Source organism: Hylobates moloch, unplaced genomic scaffold, assembly GCF_009828535.3.
Source record: "Hylobates moloch isolate HMO894 unplaced genomic scaffold, HMol_V3 SCAFFOLD_3, whole genome shotgun sequence".
Taxonomy (NCBI): Eukaryota; Metazoa; Chordata; class Mammalia; order Primates; family Hylobatidae; genus Hylobates; species Hylobates moloch.
In genome coordinates this window covers 12,833,455-12,848,820 of record NW_026652278.1, presented here as the reverse complement: position 1 = coordinate 12,848,820, position 15,366 = coordinate 12,833,455, and the positions used below count along the sequence as shown (strand labels likewise).

General features: G+C 45.0%; 1 protein-coding gene across 10 annotated transcripts in view; it reads left to right on the top strand.

Moving 5' to 3' along the window:
• PLPP4 (phospholipid phosphatase 4) overlaps positions 1–11,060 on the top strand; it is a 154,178-nt gene extending 143,118 nt beyond the window's left edge. For 7 of the 10 annotated variants that reach the window (XM_032176347.2, XM_032176341.2, XM_058435956.1 and 4 more), the window contains one exon: positions 4,363–4,926. In XM_032176347.2, the coding sequence (XP_032032238.1) occupies positions 4,363–4,488 (126 nt within the window). In that variant the 3' untranslated portion in view covers positions 4,489–4,926. Of the gene's footprint in view, positions 1–4,362; positions 4,927–10,718 lie in introns of those variants that run through there. The other 3 variants (XM_058435957.1, XM_058435954.1, XM_032176346.2) reach the window with 2 other exon arrangements.
• The last annotated feature ends 4,306 nt before the right edge of the window (positions 11,061–15,366 follow it).

Genomic DNA, 15,366 nt, shown 5'->3' with positions numbered 1-15,366 from the left:
CTCCCATATACACCTGTGATATCACTTTTCACTCATTCCATTAAATGGGAAACAGAATTGGCAGGAATTGTCATTTCCATGCATGCTGCTATGTCAGTAAATCTGGGAAACATTCTTGGAATGGTTTGATGTCTTTTGGTCAATGATCCACCTAATGAAATGCTGCTTCAGAAAATAGAATGTTGAATGGTGTTTGTAGGTTTTGCTCTTTGGTCTGTTTAGTCAATGGCTCAACTGCAGATGTTGTGGATCATTTTAGATGCTAATAGAAATACCTCATGGGACTGTTTCCTGGGGTTAGAGGAAAAACAAAACAATAGTGCAACTCTAAGACCTTGAACTAGAAAAAGGCCTGACACATTTTATAGGCTAGTGGCCATAAGCTAGTGAAGAGATTCTTCATTTAAGCAACTTCATTTAATCATGTTAATTACACCCTGTGGCCCTGCTCCAGAATTCATGGTACATATTGCTTTACAATTTCTTGGGTGACAAATGTGTTTTTAAGTTCCTTAGAAGTTTATTTACAATGCTATGAAAATGTAGCCATGCCAGAGAGGTGAGATCTGTAAGCCACTGAGTTGCTGTGTGAGGAGAAGGATGGAGCAGAATGAGAAAGCCTCCAGCAGCTCTGGAGTGGAATGTGAGAGGAATGGCAAAAGGATAACAAGGATGGATACTATTTTTATGTCCTATTTTGGCATGCTCCATGAAATAATCATTAGAAGGTAATATATTATTAAATTATCATCACAACTTAATGAGGCGGATACTGAGATCCACATGTGAGAGATAAGGAAACTCAGAGAGGCAAAGCAACTTGCCCTGGTAGGGGCTGCAATGTCTTAGCCTTAGGATTTCTCAGCATGGAAGATTCTTGGATCGGGGGTGAGGATAAGTGGTGGTTACCTTACCACAGCCCCAGGAGCCTCCAAATGGCCAACAGGTCTTCTCTTGGGAATGGATCTGCTGCCTCCTTTTCTTCTTCATTCTTGGGAATGCCTCTTGCTTTCCCTGCTGTCCTCCAATCCCCCCCTTCCCTGATGGCTGCTCACCAAGTCTGAGCAGACAAGAATATGTATTCCTCGCCTTTCTGCCGGACAGCTACTGCTCAGTTACACTGTGTTCATCAGTTGTTGAAGTTTGAACTCATGGGGAGAAAGCAGTGACAATTATTTGGTCTCTCCCTTTGACTAGTTAGAATGACTTTTGTTTCTAACTGATATTTTATCTGAACCAAAGAGAGGATATGACCTATTTTTTTCTTTTTTTTTTTTTTTTTTTTTAAGAGATGGAGACTTGCTCTGTTGCCTGGGCTGGAGCGCAGTGGTACCATCTTGGCTCACTGCAACCTCCACCTCCCGGGTTCAAGCAATTCTCCTGCCCCAGCCTCCAGAGTAGCTGAGATTAAGGCACGTGCCAACACACCTGGCTATTTATTTTTTTTTTGTATTTTTAGTAGAGACATGGTTTCACCATGTTGCCCAGGCTGGTCTCAAACTCCTGAGCTCAGGCAATTCGCCCTCCTTGATCTCACAAAGTGCTAGGGGATATGACCTATTTTCTAAATGCACCTTGGTAGAGTCTCCAAATAATTTCAATGTATGGCCTCAGTAGGCTGACTCAGGATCAAATTCCTGGAACACTTATATAACAAGGCCTCTTAGCCACCTTGTACTTGTGGTTCCTTGCTAATATGTTACTGATGAGGTCATCAAGAGGACCAGAATGGGAAAGGGGCATAACCAAAAACACACAGGACAGCAACCCAATCTAACCCTGAGTTACTATGTATCCATTTCCCTCAACAAACATAATTATGCTGTGAGCAAGGTGTTGGCCAAGGTGTTGAAGAAATCAACAGCCAACCCTAATAGAGTTCTGAGTCCAGCATTAAACATTAAACAATCGCACAATTTGTCATTGTTCACCACTCTGATTGCACAGGGAGTGGAGAGGGGCTATTAACATGTGTAACTGGGAGACTTGGTCTAGTCTGGAGGTCAGATGAGGCTATGTTGCACAATGATATTGAGCTCTGAAATATGAATAGAAATGACATTGAGCTCTGAAATATGAATAGAAATGATATTGAGCCCTGAAATATGAATAGAAATTGATTAAGGGAAGGCATAAGGAGAAAGGATTCTTGGGAATCCAGGATCGGAACAGCACATGTGGAGCCCCAAGAGGAGAAGCAGCACATGTATTTGAGGAACTAAAGGGAAGACCATGGCTTCGGTAGGATGAGTGAAGGGGAAATGGCTGGGATGGTTGGCAGGGCCAGGGATGCAGCCTTGAATGACACAGGGGCTTGGCTGTTCTATTACAGCAGTGGGAAGGAGTCAGCCAAGCAGGAGAATGGGCTGCGCCTATTTGCTCTTGAGAGAACATCACCAGCTGCTGTGTCCCAAGTCCAGTTCCAGAGCAGCGTAGGGGGCCCCTGGTCTACATGCACTGAAAGCTTATGCTGCCATCACAGACATGTCTAAAATAAAAGAGCTTTTCTTTTATTTATACTTCTTTTCCTGCTTTTCTATTGTGGATTAATAAAATTACATGCATGAAATTACTAAATCTGTTTTAAAGAAGATAAAGCTATTCGTTATAGAACTTTTCATGTTTTACTATTAGCTTCATAGAACCTGAAAGTAGAAGCAATTCTATGAAAGATACTGAAATATGAAAATATTGTCCCTGTCCTCAGAAATTATCCTGTTAGATCTAGATAGAACCAGGATACCTATAACAGGATCACAAAAAGACTGATAGGTGCAATGCACGTTTCTAAGCATTGAGCTGCTTGTTTTCTTGAAAGATACATTTCTTTGACAACCACTCAAAATGTCACCTACAGGAGATGCAAGGACATTAGTTTGTGACTTAAACTGAAGTCTTTATATAGTGTGTTGCTTACTGGGAAGCGTTGGGAAACTTGCCATCCTGAGCACTGATCCTTCAGGAAAACCATTGCCCCCTACCTGAATGCAGGTGGACACATCCTTCAGCCTGTGGGCCTGCAGCATCCTGAAGGCTGGGACCTCAGAGAGTCATGTGGTTATCAAGCCTGGAATGAACCTGCCAGGGTGTGGACACAGCACCACGGACCAGTGCAACTGCAGGATCAGGACTCCACGGGTTCAAGCCCAATTCTTTTGGGGCAAATGGGGCTGATCCTGCCTGCCTATGAGAAGTCTGTATGGTTCAACAAGAGTTCCAAATTTTTTTGTTAGGGGAGATTTTCCACTGGACTAGAATCTTTTCAGCAATAATAACCCATAGACAGTTAAAGTGAACACACACACAGATACTAAGCGAGGGTTGTTTATGTGAGCTGCTTTTATGAGGTCTCTATTGAGAACTACCTGAGTGTTCTCTTTGGCAAGTGGCTGCCCTGGGGCGGAGGGCTGGTATTCCCTGCAGATGCACCCCCCTGCCTCACCTGCTCCCTTCTTGCCTCCCAGCTGGTAAGATCTGTAGCTGTTAGAGAATTGAGCCCTTCCCGCTAGAGATCTGCTGAGTTTGCCAACACAGGCATATCTTAAAATGTTTTATTCACTTTGTTTGTGACTCAGAAGGTTCATTTCATCCCTGGGAAACCACTTACCACGAGGCAGAGACCCTGGCACCCGCTGGCCTTTCTGCAGCACACCAGCAATACTACAGGACTCTGGTGGGAACTTACTAAAGAAAAAAAATTACAGCTCCCAAGATATTTAGATCCTACAGAGATGGCTTGAATTCTTCTTCCAGAATTTAGAATTGATTTCAAAAATCAGGAATACAAATCTGAGTTTATGCAATGCTCAGGTGTGAGTTAAAGAAATACAGGGAAGGGCCAGGTGTGGAGGCTTACGCCTGTAATCCCAACACTTTGGGAGGCCGAGGTGTGCAGATCACTTGAGGTCAGGAGTTCGAGACCAGCCTGGCCAACATGGTGAAACCCTGCCTCTACTAAAAATACAAAAATTAGCTGAGAGTGGTGGCGTGTGCCTGTAATCCCAGCTACTTGGGAGGCTGAGGCAGGAGAATCACTTGAATCAAGGAGACAGAGGCTGCAGTGAGGCGAGATTGCACCACTGCACTTCAGCCTGGGCAACAGAGCAAGATTCTGTCAAAAACAACAACAACAACAACAACAACAAAACAAAAAACAGGAAGAAATTTTTTAATATTTAAGTACCAGAAATGCTGGCAGTTTACAGAGGCCACCACTGTGGTTTCTTTCCTTTAGTCTTTCAGGGGGTCCTGTAAGCAAACCAGGTCCTAGAACAGGAAGAAAAAGTGCTTTCTGGAAAATATAACTGGCCACATTTGAACAAATGGTAACCCATTTTTCCTGCTCTGCTGTTTCCTGCCTAGATTCCTTTGTGGGTGGAGTCATCGGCCTCATTTTTGCATACATTTGCTACAGACAGCACTATCCTCCTCTGGCCAACACAGCTTGCCATAAACCCTACGTTAGTCTGCGAGTCCCGGCCTCACTGAAGAAAGAGGAGAGGCCCACGGCCGACAGCGCACCCAGCTTGCCTCTGGAGGGGATCACCGAAGGCCCCGTATGACCAGTGTCCTGGGAGGATGGACGCTAAGCCCTGGGCACATCTGCCACCCTGACATCCTAACAATAGAAATGGTTTCTGTAGTGTATTTTTCATCAGTTGTTTCTCAAAGTCATCATCCTTCTGCTTCTGTTTCACTGATGGTGTTCCTGCTACTTTAAATGTCTACTTCCAACATCCTTGAATTTGCAAGTGAAGGACGCAAGGAACAATCTCTGAGAGACGTGTGGAAGAGGCTGTGAAGGTGGGGTTTGGGGAGCTCGGCCGATTCGTCTATCCGAAATGTTTGCTGTAACAGCCACCTTCCTATGTTTTCATGGTTGTAAAACATAATAAAACCTCCCATGTGGAAGACTTGGTGTTGGCCGCCCAGTGCAACAAGTCATTTGGAGATGCAGCAGGTTTCTCAGAGACCCAAAGCCAGCTCTGTCTGTAGGTCATTCCAGGTGCTGAGCTTGGAAGCAAAGGCTCAGAACCTTTCTGAGCCATCAGCTTCTCATAGCCCACGTCTCTAAAATAGATTTGAAACTTGGAGTGACAGCTTGAGCATTTTCAGGGCTTTTGAATCATTGAATTTGGAAGCAAATAAAATTAATAACTTCATGCACAGACTTCCACCAAACACAATGAGCATGAAGATGCATGAGTGCATGTGTGGGGGATGAGGCCACTGCAGTTGCCTGAGGGTTCATGGGCACAATATCCTTCCCATCTTCCAGTCTAAGTTTCTGGAGCCACTTCTGTAGCTCTGCCTCATACAGTGAATTTTTGGGGCATGGGGGCTTTACTTGGCTCTTCTGCAAGAAGTGGTGTGACTGATCTCACAGATCAGAAACCGCATGCCTGGGGCTCATCTCAAGGGAGTGGCTGAGTGGCCATTGGAGATAAGAAGCAACCTCAGGCTGAGAGTTTTTCCCCTTTAGGATCTGAGTTTTGCAGAGCTCTGCTCTAAGGATTCTCCAAGTGGTGGTGTGTTCCTGTTCCTATCTAGCAGGCAATATTTCAGCATGATAGGACTCTGGTAGAAGGTACAAGAAAAGAATCAGGAATGTGCTGTGTCTCTCGCTCAGCTCTTTGCATTGTTGAATACAGCCAGTCAATATGAACCTTTTTCAGTCTGAGTATAGAGCACGCTGCTCCTTGGCCAGCTTGTTTTTTCAAGGCAAGGAGCATCCCCTTCATCCAATTCCGATTGGATGTACCATGTGTTTGGTTCTTCAGATTCCTGGGCCTGGGTGCTATGAGGTGATGCATCTTTGCTATCCAGAGTGTCACTTTTTTTTTTTTTGAGATGGAATCTCGCTGTATCGCCCAGACTGGAGTGCAGTGGCATGATCTTGGCTCACTGCAACCTCTGCCTCTGGGTTCAAGCTATTCTTGTGCCTCGGCCTCCCAAGTAGCTAGGACTACAGGCGCCCACCAACACGCCTGGCTAATTTTTGTATTTTTAGTAGACACAGGGTTTCACCACGAACTCCTAGCCTCAAGTGATCTGCCCGCCTCGGCCTCCCAAAGTGCTGGGATTATAAGCGTGAGCCACTGCACCTGGCCAAGAGTGTTGCTTTTGGGCAGTTAGCATAACAGACTGCATTTTAAGAGACTCAGGTGGCTGCCAAAGAACCCTGGGCTGCGTGTGCAAGTTAGAAGCACTCTGAGATGCTTCTCAGAGTGCAGAATATCTTTGATCAGCCATTTCTGTTAAGCTCCATGGGCTTAAGCTTGGAGTGCATGTACCACTGACTATGCTCCATGAGCCCAGTGCAGCCGTCTCCAGCCCTGGTCCTTCCAAACTGGCTTTGGCACAGTCATGTGATTGTCCCATGAATGGAGTGGGAGAGGGGGAGGCTTGAATTGACTTTCATCCAAAGTCAAGCCATTGATTTTTTAAAAATTATAGCAGTTACATTGGCAAGCAACTTTGAAGATGAATGTGAGATATTTTAAGAGATAAATCATAGCAATTGAAAAGACATAATTTTAAATTCTGAGCTAAAATTCATTTAAAATTAGAAAATTAAACAATACTCTAATTTAACTAAAAACTCTATAATTTTCAAAAATAAAGCCCAAAATAGAAATGTAGGAAAAAAATCCTTTGCTACTGTTAAAAAAAAAACCCATCCTGATGTGGCCCACATTCTTATTTGATTCTAGTTTTATCTGAGCAAGAGGAAAGGAAAAGGGTTGTACTTCAGTTAATAAAGACTTAAAATTCTGGACCATCAAGTGTAAATTTAATATAAATAATTTTATTTAAAGATAAATGGCCAGGAAGTACTCAGCAAAGTAACAACAGAGTATGATTAGTGCTGATAATTACACGGAAAATCCTAAGACTGGCCATGTAAAAGCTTTGATTAAAATATAATTAAAATTACGAATGATGTAATAACATGAAGCTGATGGTAGGATCCTCAGGGGCCATAATGAAGAGTGTAAGCCAGTTCACAAAAGGCAGGCATTTTTACAGATCCTTAGATTTTAATTTCATGCTCTATTCATGTGAAGTAAATATAACATCACAGCATACCAATTAAATGGCCATAATGAGAACATTTATTCCTCAACCCCTGATTTTTTTTTGGATGTGGGGTTCCTAATTCAGTCTCTTTAGCAAAGCAGATTACACACAATGTGAAGAGTCTGAGCCCACCCTGGGAGCTGTGGGCTGCCGGAATTTCTTCCTCATTGAGTAAACTTACTCAGAGTCCATGTTAGAGATCGGCAGCCACAAGCTCAGATACCTTGAGGTACTAGGAAGAGAATACAGTGAATGAGGCAAGTGGGGTCATTAAGGAATAGTGGAGACTGTGGAAGACTAAAAGCACACACCCCAGGGAAGTGGTGCTGACCCTCTTTAGCTCCAGGTTGTTATTTGCTGGATAGAAAGGCAGGCCCAGTGTTGGCAGATCTTTTGATTTTTTTTTTTTTTTAGATGGAGTCTTGCTCTGTCACCCAGGCTGGAGTGCAGTGGCGCGATCCCAGCTCACTGCAAGCTCCGCTCCCGGGTTCACGCCATTCTTCTGCCTCAGCCTCCTGAGTAGCTGGGACTACAGGCACCCGCTGCCACACTCAGCTAATTTTTTGTATTTTTTAGTAGAGACGGGGTTTCACTGTGTTAGCCAGGATGGTCTCGATCTCCTGACATCATGATCCGCCTGCCTCGGCCTCCCAAAGTGCCAGGATTACAGGTGTGAGCCACCACGCCTGGCCCAAACACATATTCCCCCAAGAGAAGTCAAGAATCTTCATTTTATATGAGATTGTTTGATTTTACCTTGGTCAACTGTTTCCACTGAGATACATTAGAATGCAACCAACAATACACCCCAGCGAAAGAAGCTTAATCAGTAGGGGTTTATTAAGATTAAAAATAATAAGAAATTGAGAGGTTGGTGGTCTCAAAGCCTCCAGGCTTTCCCATCCTCTTGCTCCACCATCTTCAGTATGCCAGTGATTGTCCCTCATGATCACAAGGTGGCTGCAGCATCCCCAAGAATCACATCTTCATCCCATCATGCTCAAACGCAGAAAGAAAGGAGCCCAGTCATGTGACAAGATAACTCTACTTGTGGGTCTGTTTATCAGGGAAGAAAATGTTTCCCAGCACCCCTGAGAAATATTTCCTTTACTTGCATTGGCTAGAATGATGTTAGATGGCCACCCCCAGAAGTCATGGGGGCTTGGAAGAGTGAACATCCAGCATTTTCAGTCTCTTTGCAGGAGAAAGATTCTACCTGCTTGGGAAAAGGGTTAAAGAATGGCCATTGGGTTGACAATGAACAGTGTCTGTGACAGCACCAAACTTGTTTAATTAAAACACAAAAATGGCACATCAGTCACATAAAAATGTAGAGCAGGCTGTTTGCAGTCTCCTTTAGGGCTCACATGTCTTCTTAGTGGGTTAGAATTTGAGCAGAAGAGCCAGCTCTTTTGTCAATCTATTTAGCCCTATTGAATTGCCCTTCTCCTAAAGAGCTTTTGTAGCTAAAGCCGTGGTCCTTGTTGTCTGGGCATACTCCATCTCGCTGAAGGTTCTGGCACATTCCCCTCAGCTTTACCATTTTGAAGATACTGTTCTTTTCCTTAAACTCACCGTTTTCTCACCTCCCATTACTTATCACTTAAGATATGTCCCATTCTTTCCGGTTCAGAACAAGTGGGTCACATCCATAGTTATCTGCTTCCTCTTCACATCTGGAGTTGACCCCACTTGGGAAGGCTCTTCCTTCCTTAGAAAATATCCTCACACACAGGACTAGGGTTCCAGAAATGATGACTGGCAAACTTCCCTTCTCCCTCCCCACTCAAACCTACTGGTCAAAAGGGAGACCCTCAGCCTAGGTGAGCCAATCTCAGTCTCACTCCTAGAAGCTGGAACAAAGCTGAGCCACCTTAATGGCAGCCTCTTAGAGAAGAAAAACATAAGCTCCTACTTCCACATACCCCAGACTGCCCCATTTCCTGCCTGCCTGAAATGGTTGCTCAGCCCTTCTTTCAGTACTGTGAGCCACTCGGAGTCTGCCAATGCATGCATTTTTCCCCCAACTAGAGCTGCTTTCTGTTTCTGACAACTGAAACATCTTCTAAAGAAGAGCTTTAATTTCATCAGTCCCAGCTCTCCAGATGTGGAAGAGTTATTTCCAAGAGGTGTGCAGAGCACTGCATTGATGACACCAGGCTTCAAAATTCCACTCCCACCTGTCAAAACTGAGCTTTCCAAAGGTTGGTTCTTCCATCATGGAAACCCCAGGTGGAAATTTCAGAGAATGCCTGGCAAGTAGTCCATCTAAACTGGCATGTTCCCCAAGTCTTTAGCATGTAGTGATTCCAAACTCTGGCACACACACACGAAACATCGAGCTACAGTAGCATTTCGAGGGAAGCCTGACACAGTGCCTGGATCTTGCTCTCTGTCCTCAGTTCAAAACAAGAGCAAAACAACAACAACAATAACAACAACAAAGCAAAACCATTTTCCTAAGTTTTAAAAAGTAAAATGCCAATTTCAGTGTAAAATTTATCATGAATTTTAAAGATGTGTGCTTCCTTGGGGAGTATTTTTTCCCTTGCACGTGTGTTTGTGTTTATGCCTTTAGAACTTTGATGGGCATGTCCTATCTCTTCTCAGCACCCCATATGCTTGGGGACATGTGTACCTGCCTTGGTCAAGAAGAACTGTTAGTATATTAGAAAATGGCTTTGATAGCCTCTGGCTATAACCATCCTAGGCCAAAGGAGTTCAGTCTCAATTAGGATAAATACTTTAATGTAATTTGCACCATTGCTGCTGTCTGGGAGTAGAGGAAATGAAGAACTAGAAATCTAGAAGCAGTTTTTGTTTGTGTGAAGGCAGAGGAAAAGAAGAGATGGCCTCACACCAGTGTTTCTCAAAGGGAACTTCACAGAACTGGTCCAGCTTTGTGAAAATACAATACAATACAGATGTGATTAATAGATTCTAAATTCTCCTCTTACAGATCCAAATGTAAAATAGCATATTAAAGGCTCTGAAAAGTACTGCCATGAAGAAACTGTTTGACTGTGAAACATGCCTCTTTTTATTCTTTTTTTTTTTTTTTTTTTTTTTTGAGACAGGGTCTCACTCTGTCGCCCAGGCTGGAGTGCAGTGGTGCGATCTCAGCTCACTGCAAGCTCCACCTCCTGGGTTCACGCCATTCTCCTGCCTCAACCTCCCGAGTAGCTGAGACTACAGGTGCCCGCCACCACGCCCGGCTAATTTTTTTGTATTTTTAGTAGAGACAGGGTTTCACCGTGTTAGCCAGGATGATCTCAATCTCCTGACCTTGTGATCCTCCCAAAGTGCTGGGATTACAGGCATGAGCCACCACACCCGGCGCCCCTTTTTATTCTTTGATGACATCTTTTCATCCCAGTGCTTGCAGTGGTGCTGCCATGACTACTGGCCAGTGGATTCTGTAAATGATCAGGAATGATAATGCTCTCAGTGACAGACAATGACAGTAATATCTTAACACAACATATGCTGTGTGATGGGTGGCGTCTCTTCTTGCTATGTGATGTCTCTTCTTTTTTTTTGCCCTGGAAAGATCCCCAGACTGACATAGAACACCGTCACAGATGCCCTGAGGACATCACACACTGTGTTGCTAAACACCTGCTTTCATCCACATACAGGGTGCTCTTCAAGGATGGCACAGAGGAAAGAACCACTTAGAATGGGGCCAGGCAGCCCTGCCAACATCTCTGCCACTTAACCTTGAGCAAACTGCTTCACACCCATGAGCCTCAGCGTCTGCATCTGCAAAACAGGAATAACACCAACCTTACAGGACCTTTTACAATGGTTTAGTGATTTAGAATGTATTAGGTTGGTGCAAAAGTAATTGTAGTTTTGCCGTTAAAAGTAATGATCAAAACAGCAAGTACCTTTGCGACAACATAATAAGATATCAGACCATGATAGTTGTGATTATTGCAGAGCTCCTGGGGTATCTGAGACATGAATAAAGTAAGCACCTGGCACTAAAACTCTCTTGTCTTAGTTTGTTCAGGCTGCTACAACAGAATATCATAGACTGGTGGGTTATAAACAACAAAAACTTATTTCTTACAGTTCTGGAGGCTGGGAAGTCCAAAATCAAGGCACCTACTGATTTAGTGTCTGCTGAGGGTGTGCTTCAGGGTTCATAGACCCCTGTCTTTTTACTATGTCCTCACATGGTGGCAGGGGCAAGGGAACTCTTTGGGGTCCCTCATATAAGAATACTAATCCCATTAATTAGAGTCCTACCCTTATGACCTAATGCCCTCCCAAAGGCCCCCACCTCTTAATACCATAACATTGGAAGTTGAGATTTTGACATACGAATTTGGGAGGAGACATAAACACTCAGTCTATAGCATCTCTGAAGAGTAAATAGCAATTCTGATACAAGCAGGAGAATTTCACTGGCAACACTGTTATGGTAATCAGGTATTAAAACCCTAATTGAATTATAATCCCTCTAATTGCTGCTGCCACCAGTAGGTAATGATACAATTTATCCTCTGAGGGAGCCAGATTCCCCCTGTAAGAAGGTTGAATTAATAATACAGCAAAATTCACTATGTTGATTTTTAGAAAAATTAACATGTCTGAGGGGTATTCAGCCTAAGTCAGATGTTGCTCCAGGCACCAGCTATTTGGGAGAAAAAGGCCCATCTGAGCCAAAGCCAGGGCAGGACAAGCAGCTTTAGGGGTGCTAAGGAGTGAGAAGCCCCCATACACCAGGGCTCACTCCTTAGAAGGCCTCCTGAAAGAAGGGGAGCAGGAGAGGGGCAGGGAGAACCTGCAGCTGTCCAAGGAAGGGGGTGAGCTAAGCTGACGGATACTTGAATTATTAGAGAAAAGTGTGAAATTAGAAAAACCCATGAAAAGACCCAAAGGCTTGTGAGCCTCTTAGGGATTGCAGAATGTTTTCGTTCACATGGAAACCAACTGCACAAAAAGTGCTCATACCTGTATTCCAGGAGCTAGCAAGGATAGTGTGTATGCAAAGAGAGCTTCAGTGAAAGGGGAGTTTTAGGAAATGATGGACCTAGACTTCCTTAAAAAGAGGAGCCAGATACCTCCTTGCACGCATGTGCACACGTGTGCGTACACACATACAGACACACACACACTAGAGATTGTCTAAAGGTGGGTAGTTTATATAGCTCTCCCTGGATCATATAAACTGTATTTCACTTGGACTTGCCATTGACTGAAGCAGACTTTGTAGAACATTCCAATCTTCATCCTGGACTCCCAGTCAGCCCCATATCTACATCCTGGAGCTCTAGAAAGATCCCTTCCCAGCACAGTGGCTCACACTTGTAATCCTAGCACTTTAGGAGGTGGAGGCATGAGGATCACTTGAGGCCAGGAGTTCAAGACCAGCCTGGACAACATAGTGAGACCCCATCTCTATAAAAAATTAAAAAAAAAATAGCTGAGCATGGTGGTGCACACCTGTAATCCCAGCTACCTGTGAGGAACACTTGAGGTCAGAAGTTTGAGGCTGCAGTGGGCTATGATCATGTCTCACCACACTTGAGCCCTAGGCAACAGAGAGGGACCTTGTCTCTAAAAACAAACAGAAAAGAATGATCTTTGAAGTCACACTCACTGCTGATAACTTGAGGGTGAAGCCCCAAGGCAAAGCAGGGGCTGCCTTTTGGGGTTGACCTGATGAATATCATCAAAATAGAGTGACTTTCTACCCTCATAATGGACAAGAGCAAACTCAGCCATGCTTGGGATCAAATCCAGCTCAGATACTTCCTTGAGCAAATTACAAACCTTTCAAAGATTCAGTGTCCTCATGTGTAAGATGGGTTTTTTTGTGAGTATTAAATGAAGAAGGTGTGTACAGAAAGTGCTTAGTACAGGGCTTGGTACACAGTAAGTGCTCAATAAATATTAGCTCTTGTGATTGGTCAGTGTGATCTGTCACTGTGTTGTGAGGCATGGGCTGTTCTACATGAATGCATTTCCCAGAAGAGTCGTGTCTTGAGCCTGTCTCACATGCTGATCATTTTGTTTAAAATCTTTGATAGATGAATTCTACACTCCCTGGCCTTCCTTGTCCAGAGGCTTCCTCCTAAGAACTCAGTGCCAGGATTTTGAGTAGCACTGGATATTCTGTGCAATGGGGTCATTCATCCAATTTCCACCACTTTACAGAGGAACTGGGGATCAGAGAAGGCAAGCCACCTCCCCAAAGTCACACAGCTTGTGAGAGCAAGACAACAGCATTCAGGCCTATGTAATAGCAGAGCCATTGCTTCTTTGGCTCTGTAGAAGCTCGTATTGTGGTATATCTGTATTGTAGCTTTGCTGTCTCCTGTGTCAATGTCAGGAGGACAGGCTGAGCTCCTGGGACCAGAACCCCTCAGACTCCAGGAGGAGCAGAGAAAGCACAGATGGCCTGGAGAGTCCCAAGGGTGAGGCCAGCAAGTACTTTCTTCCCCCAGGTGCTCAGAGCATCCTCTGAGTTGCCAAACGGTCTCCCAAAGGGATCAACTGTGGACCCTAAACCAGACAGCGGCTGGGAAGCAGGCTCTCAGAGGAACTGGGGTCTCACCAGCTCAAGAGCAGGCCAGGACTCCTCAGCGCAGAAGCTGGGAATCTTGAGTGTCCAAATCAGCCTGAAAATCTGGACTTGGGAAAAGCCATCTGGCTGGGGCCACCTGCATGCCGCTGTGACCCGGGCATCCTGCTGCTCTCCTCTCTCACAAGGTGGTGCCATCTGCCTTGTCACTGCTCCTCAGGACAAGCCTGACTGCTCTCCCTGCACCTCTGGCCATTGAGAATCCAGCTGCTCCACCGTGGTGGAAAATCTTCGATGCTCAGAGGGACACCTTCCGATGCTGGGGTTCTGGAGAGCCTGGTGCCACATGACAAGGAGCCATGTGACAAGGGGGGGAGGGGTAGGAGTGGGAGACACAAGTGTGGTTTGGGACAAAATAGGGCCTGAGGCTCACGTATTATAAAACCCCCTCTGCTCTGCCTGTCTCCTTGAATTGTGGCCAGTTTCACATGGGAAGCAACGTCGAAGGACAGAGACAGCAGGTGAGGCTGCAGGGCTCTGCATTCCAATCCCCAACAGTCACCAGCATGTGGCCTTGTGGGTGTCACTCCCCTCTATGGAATCAACTTTGTGCAGTGACATGCAGAGGCTGGACTGGTGCCACCTCATGCCCCTCCTGGCACGATGGTCGCATGAGGCTGAGTGATTTGCGGGTCTATGGGGAAGTGTCCCGCCTCAGAGATGTGGAGGAGAAGCCAGGCAGAGCGCTGTTCATTTCCATTTCTTTCTTTTTTTAATCTAAAGGAGGGAAAGGGCTTTACTAACTCAAACAAAGGGATGCCATACAACTTCCCAACGATGCTGTGTGGTGATGGCATTAGGTTCCACCTGTTCTTCTATTCTGGGGACAGGGTGTGAGGACTGGCTGCTCTGGGAGACCCTCTGAGCTGAGAGAGAGAAGAAATAGCAATGCTAATAGCTGCCCCTTACTGAGTGCTCACTCTGTCCGGGGCTGCACTGAGTGCTTGCAGCGGGTTCTCAGGTGCACTCAGAACAGCACTGTGAGGCGCTTTTGCTGCCCCTGGTGTGCAGATGAGGACAAAGAGGCACAGAGAGGTTTAGAACCTTGACCTATATCACACAGCCAGTGAGCAGACGACCGGGATTTGAATCCTGCAATCTCTCTGCAGAGCCTGCACATTTAATACCACACACAGGTCTGGCCTGCAGTGAATTTGGTTGTTCTTCCTGCCTGGGGTGGTCAGTTTCCAAGCCTTTCCAGATGGAATTCTGCAGTCCAAAGCTGCGTGCTCCCTGTGCAGGCCCTTGTCAGAGCAGAGAAAGATGGTTGAAGTTGTTGTCCATCTACATTTTTATCTTCAAAACATTGCTGAAATCAACCTCTCTTCTACCGTCTCCAATTTCCTTTGTCCTTATGGGTGGTCTATGACTTTACTATCATTTTAGTGGATGCAAGAGGAGTGGAGATAAACACGTGTTCAGCCTGCTGTGAATCTCTGCAGTGGCTATTTTGTTTCTTAAACAGATGTAATGAGGCATCTATTCCCTGTGTGCCATGTGCCCCTTGAGTAGGGGACATCTGTTTTGAGTTGTCTGTGTCTCCAGCATTAGAATGGAACCTGGCACACAATAGAGGCTCAATTAGTATTTGTCGAATAAATGAACATTAAGAAAGATAAAAGAGCCTTGTTCCTTCCTTGTTTCTCCTTCTTCATGTTTTATAGTCTGTTGGAATCTCATTACTAGATTAT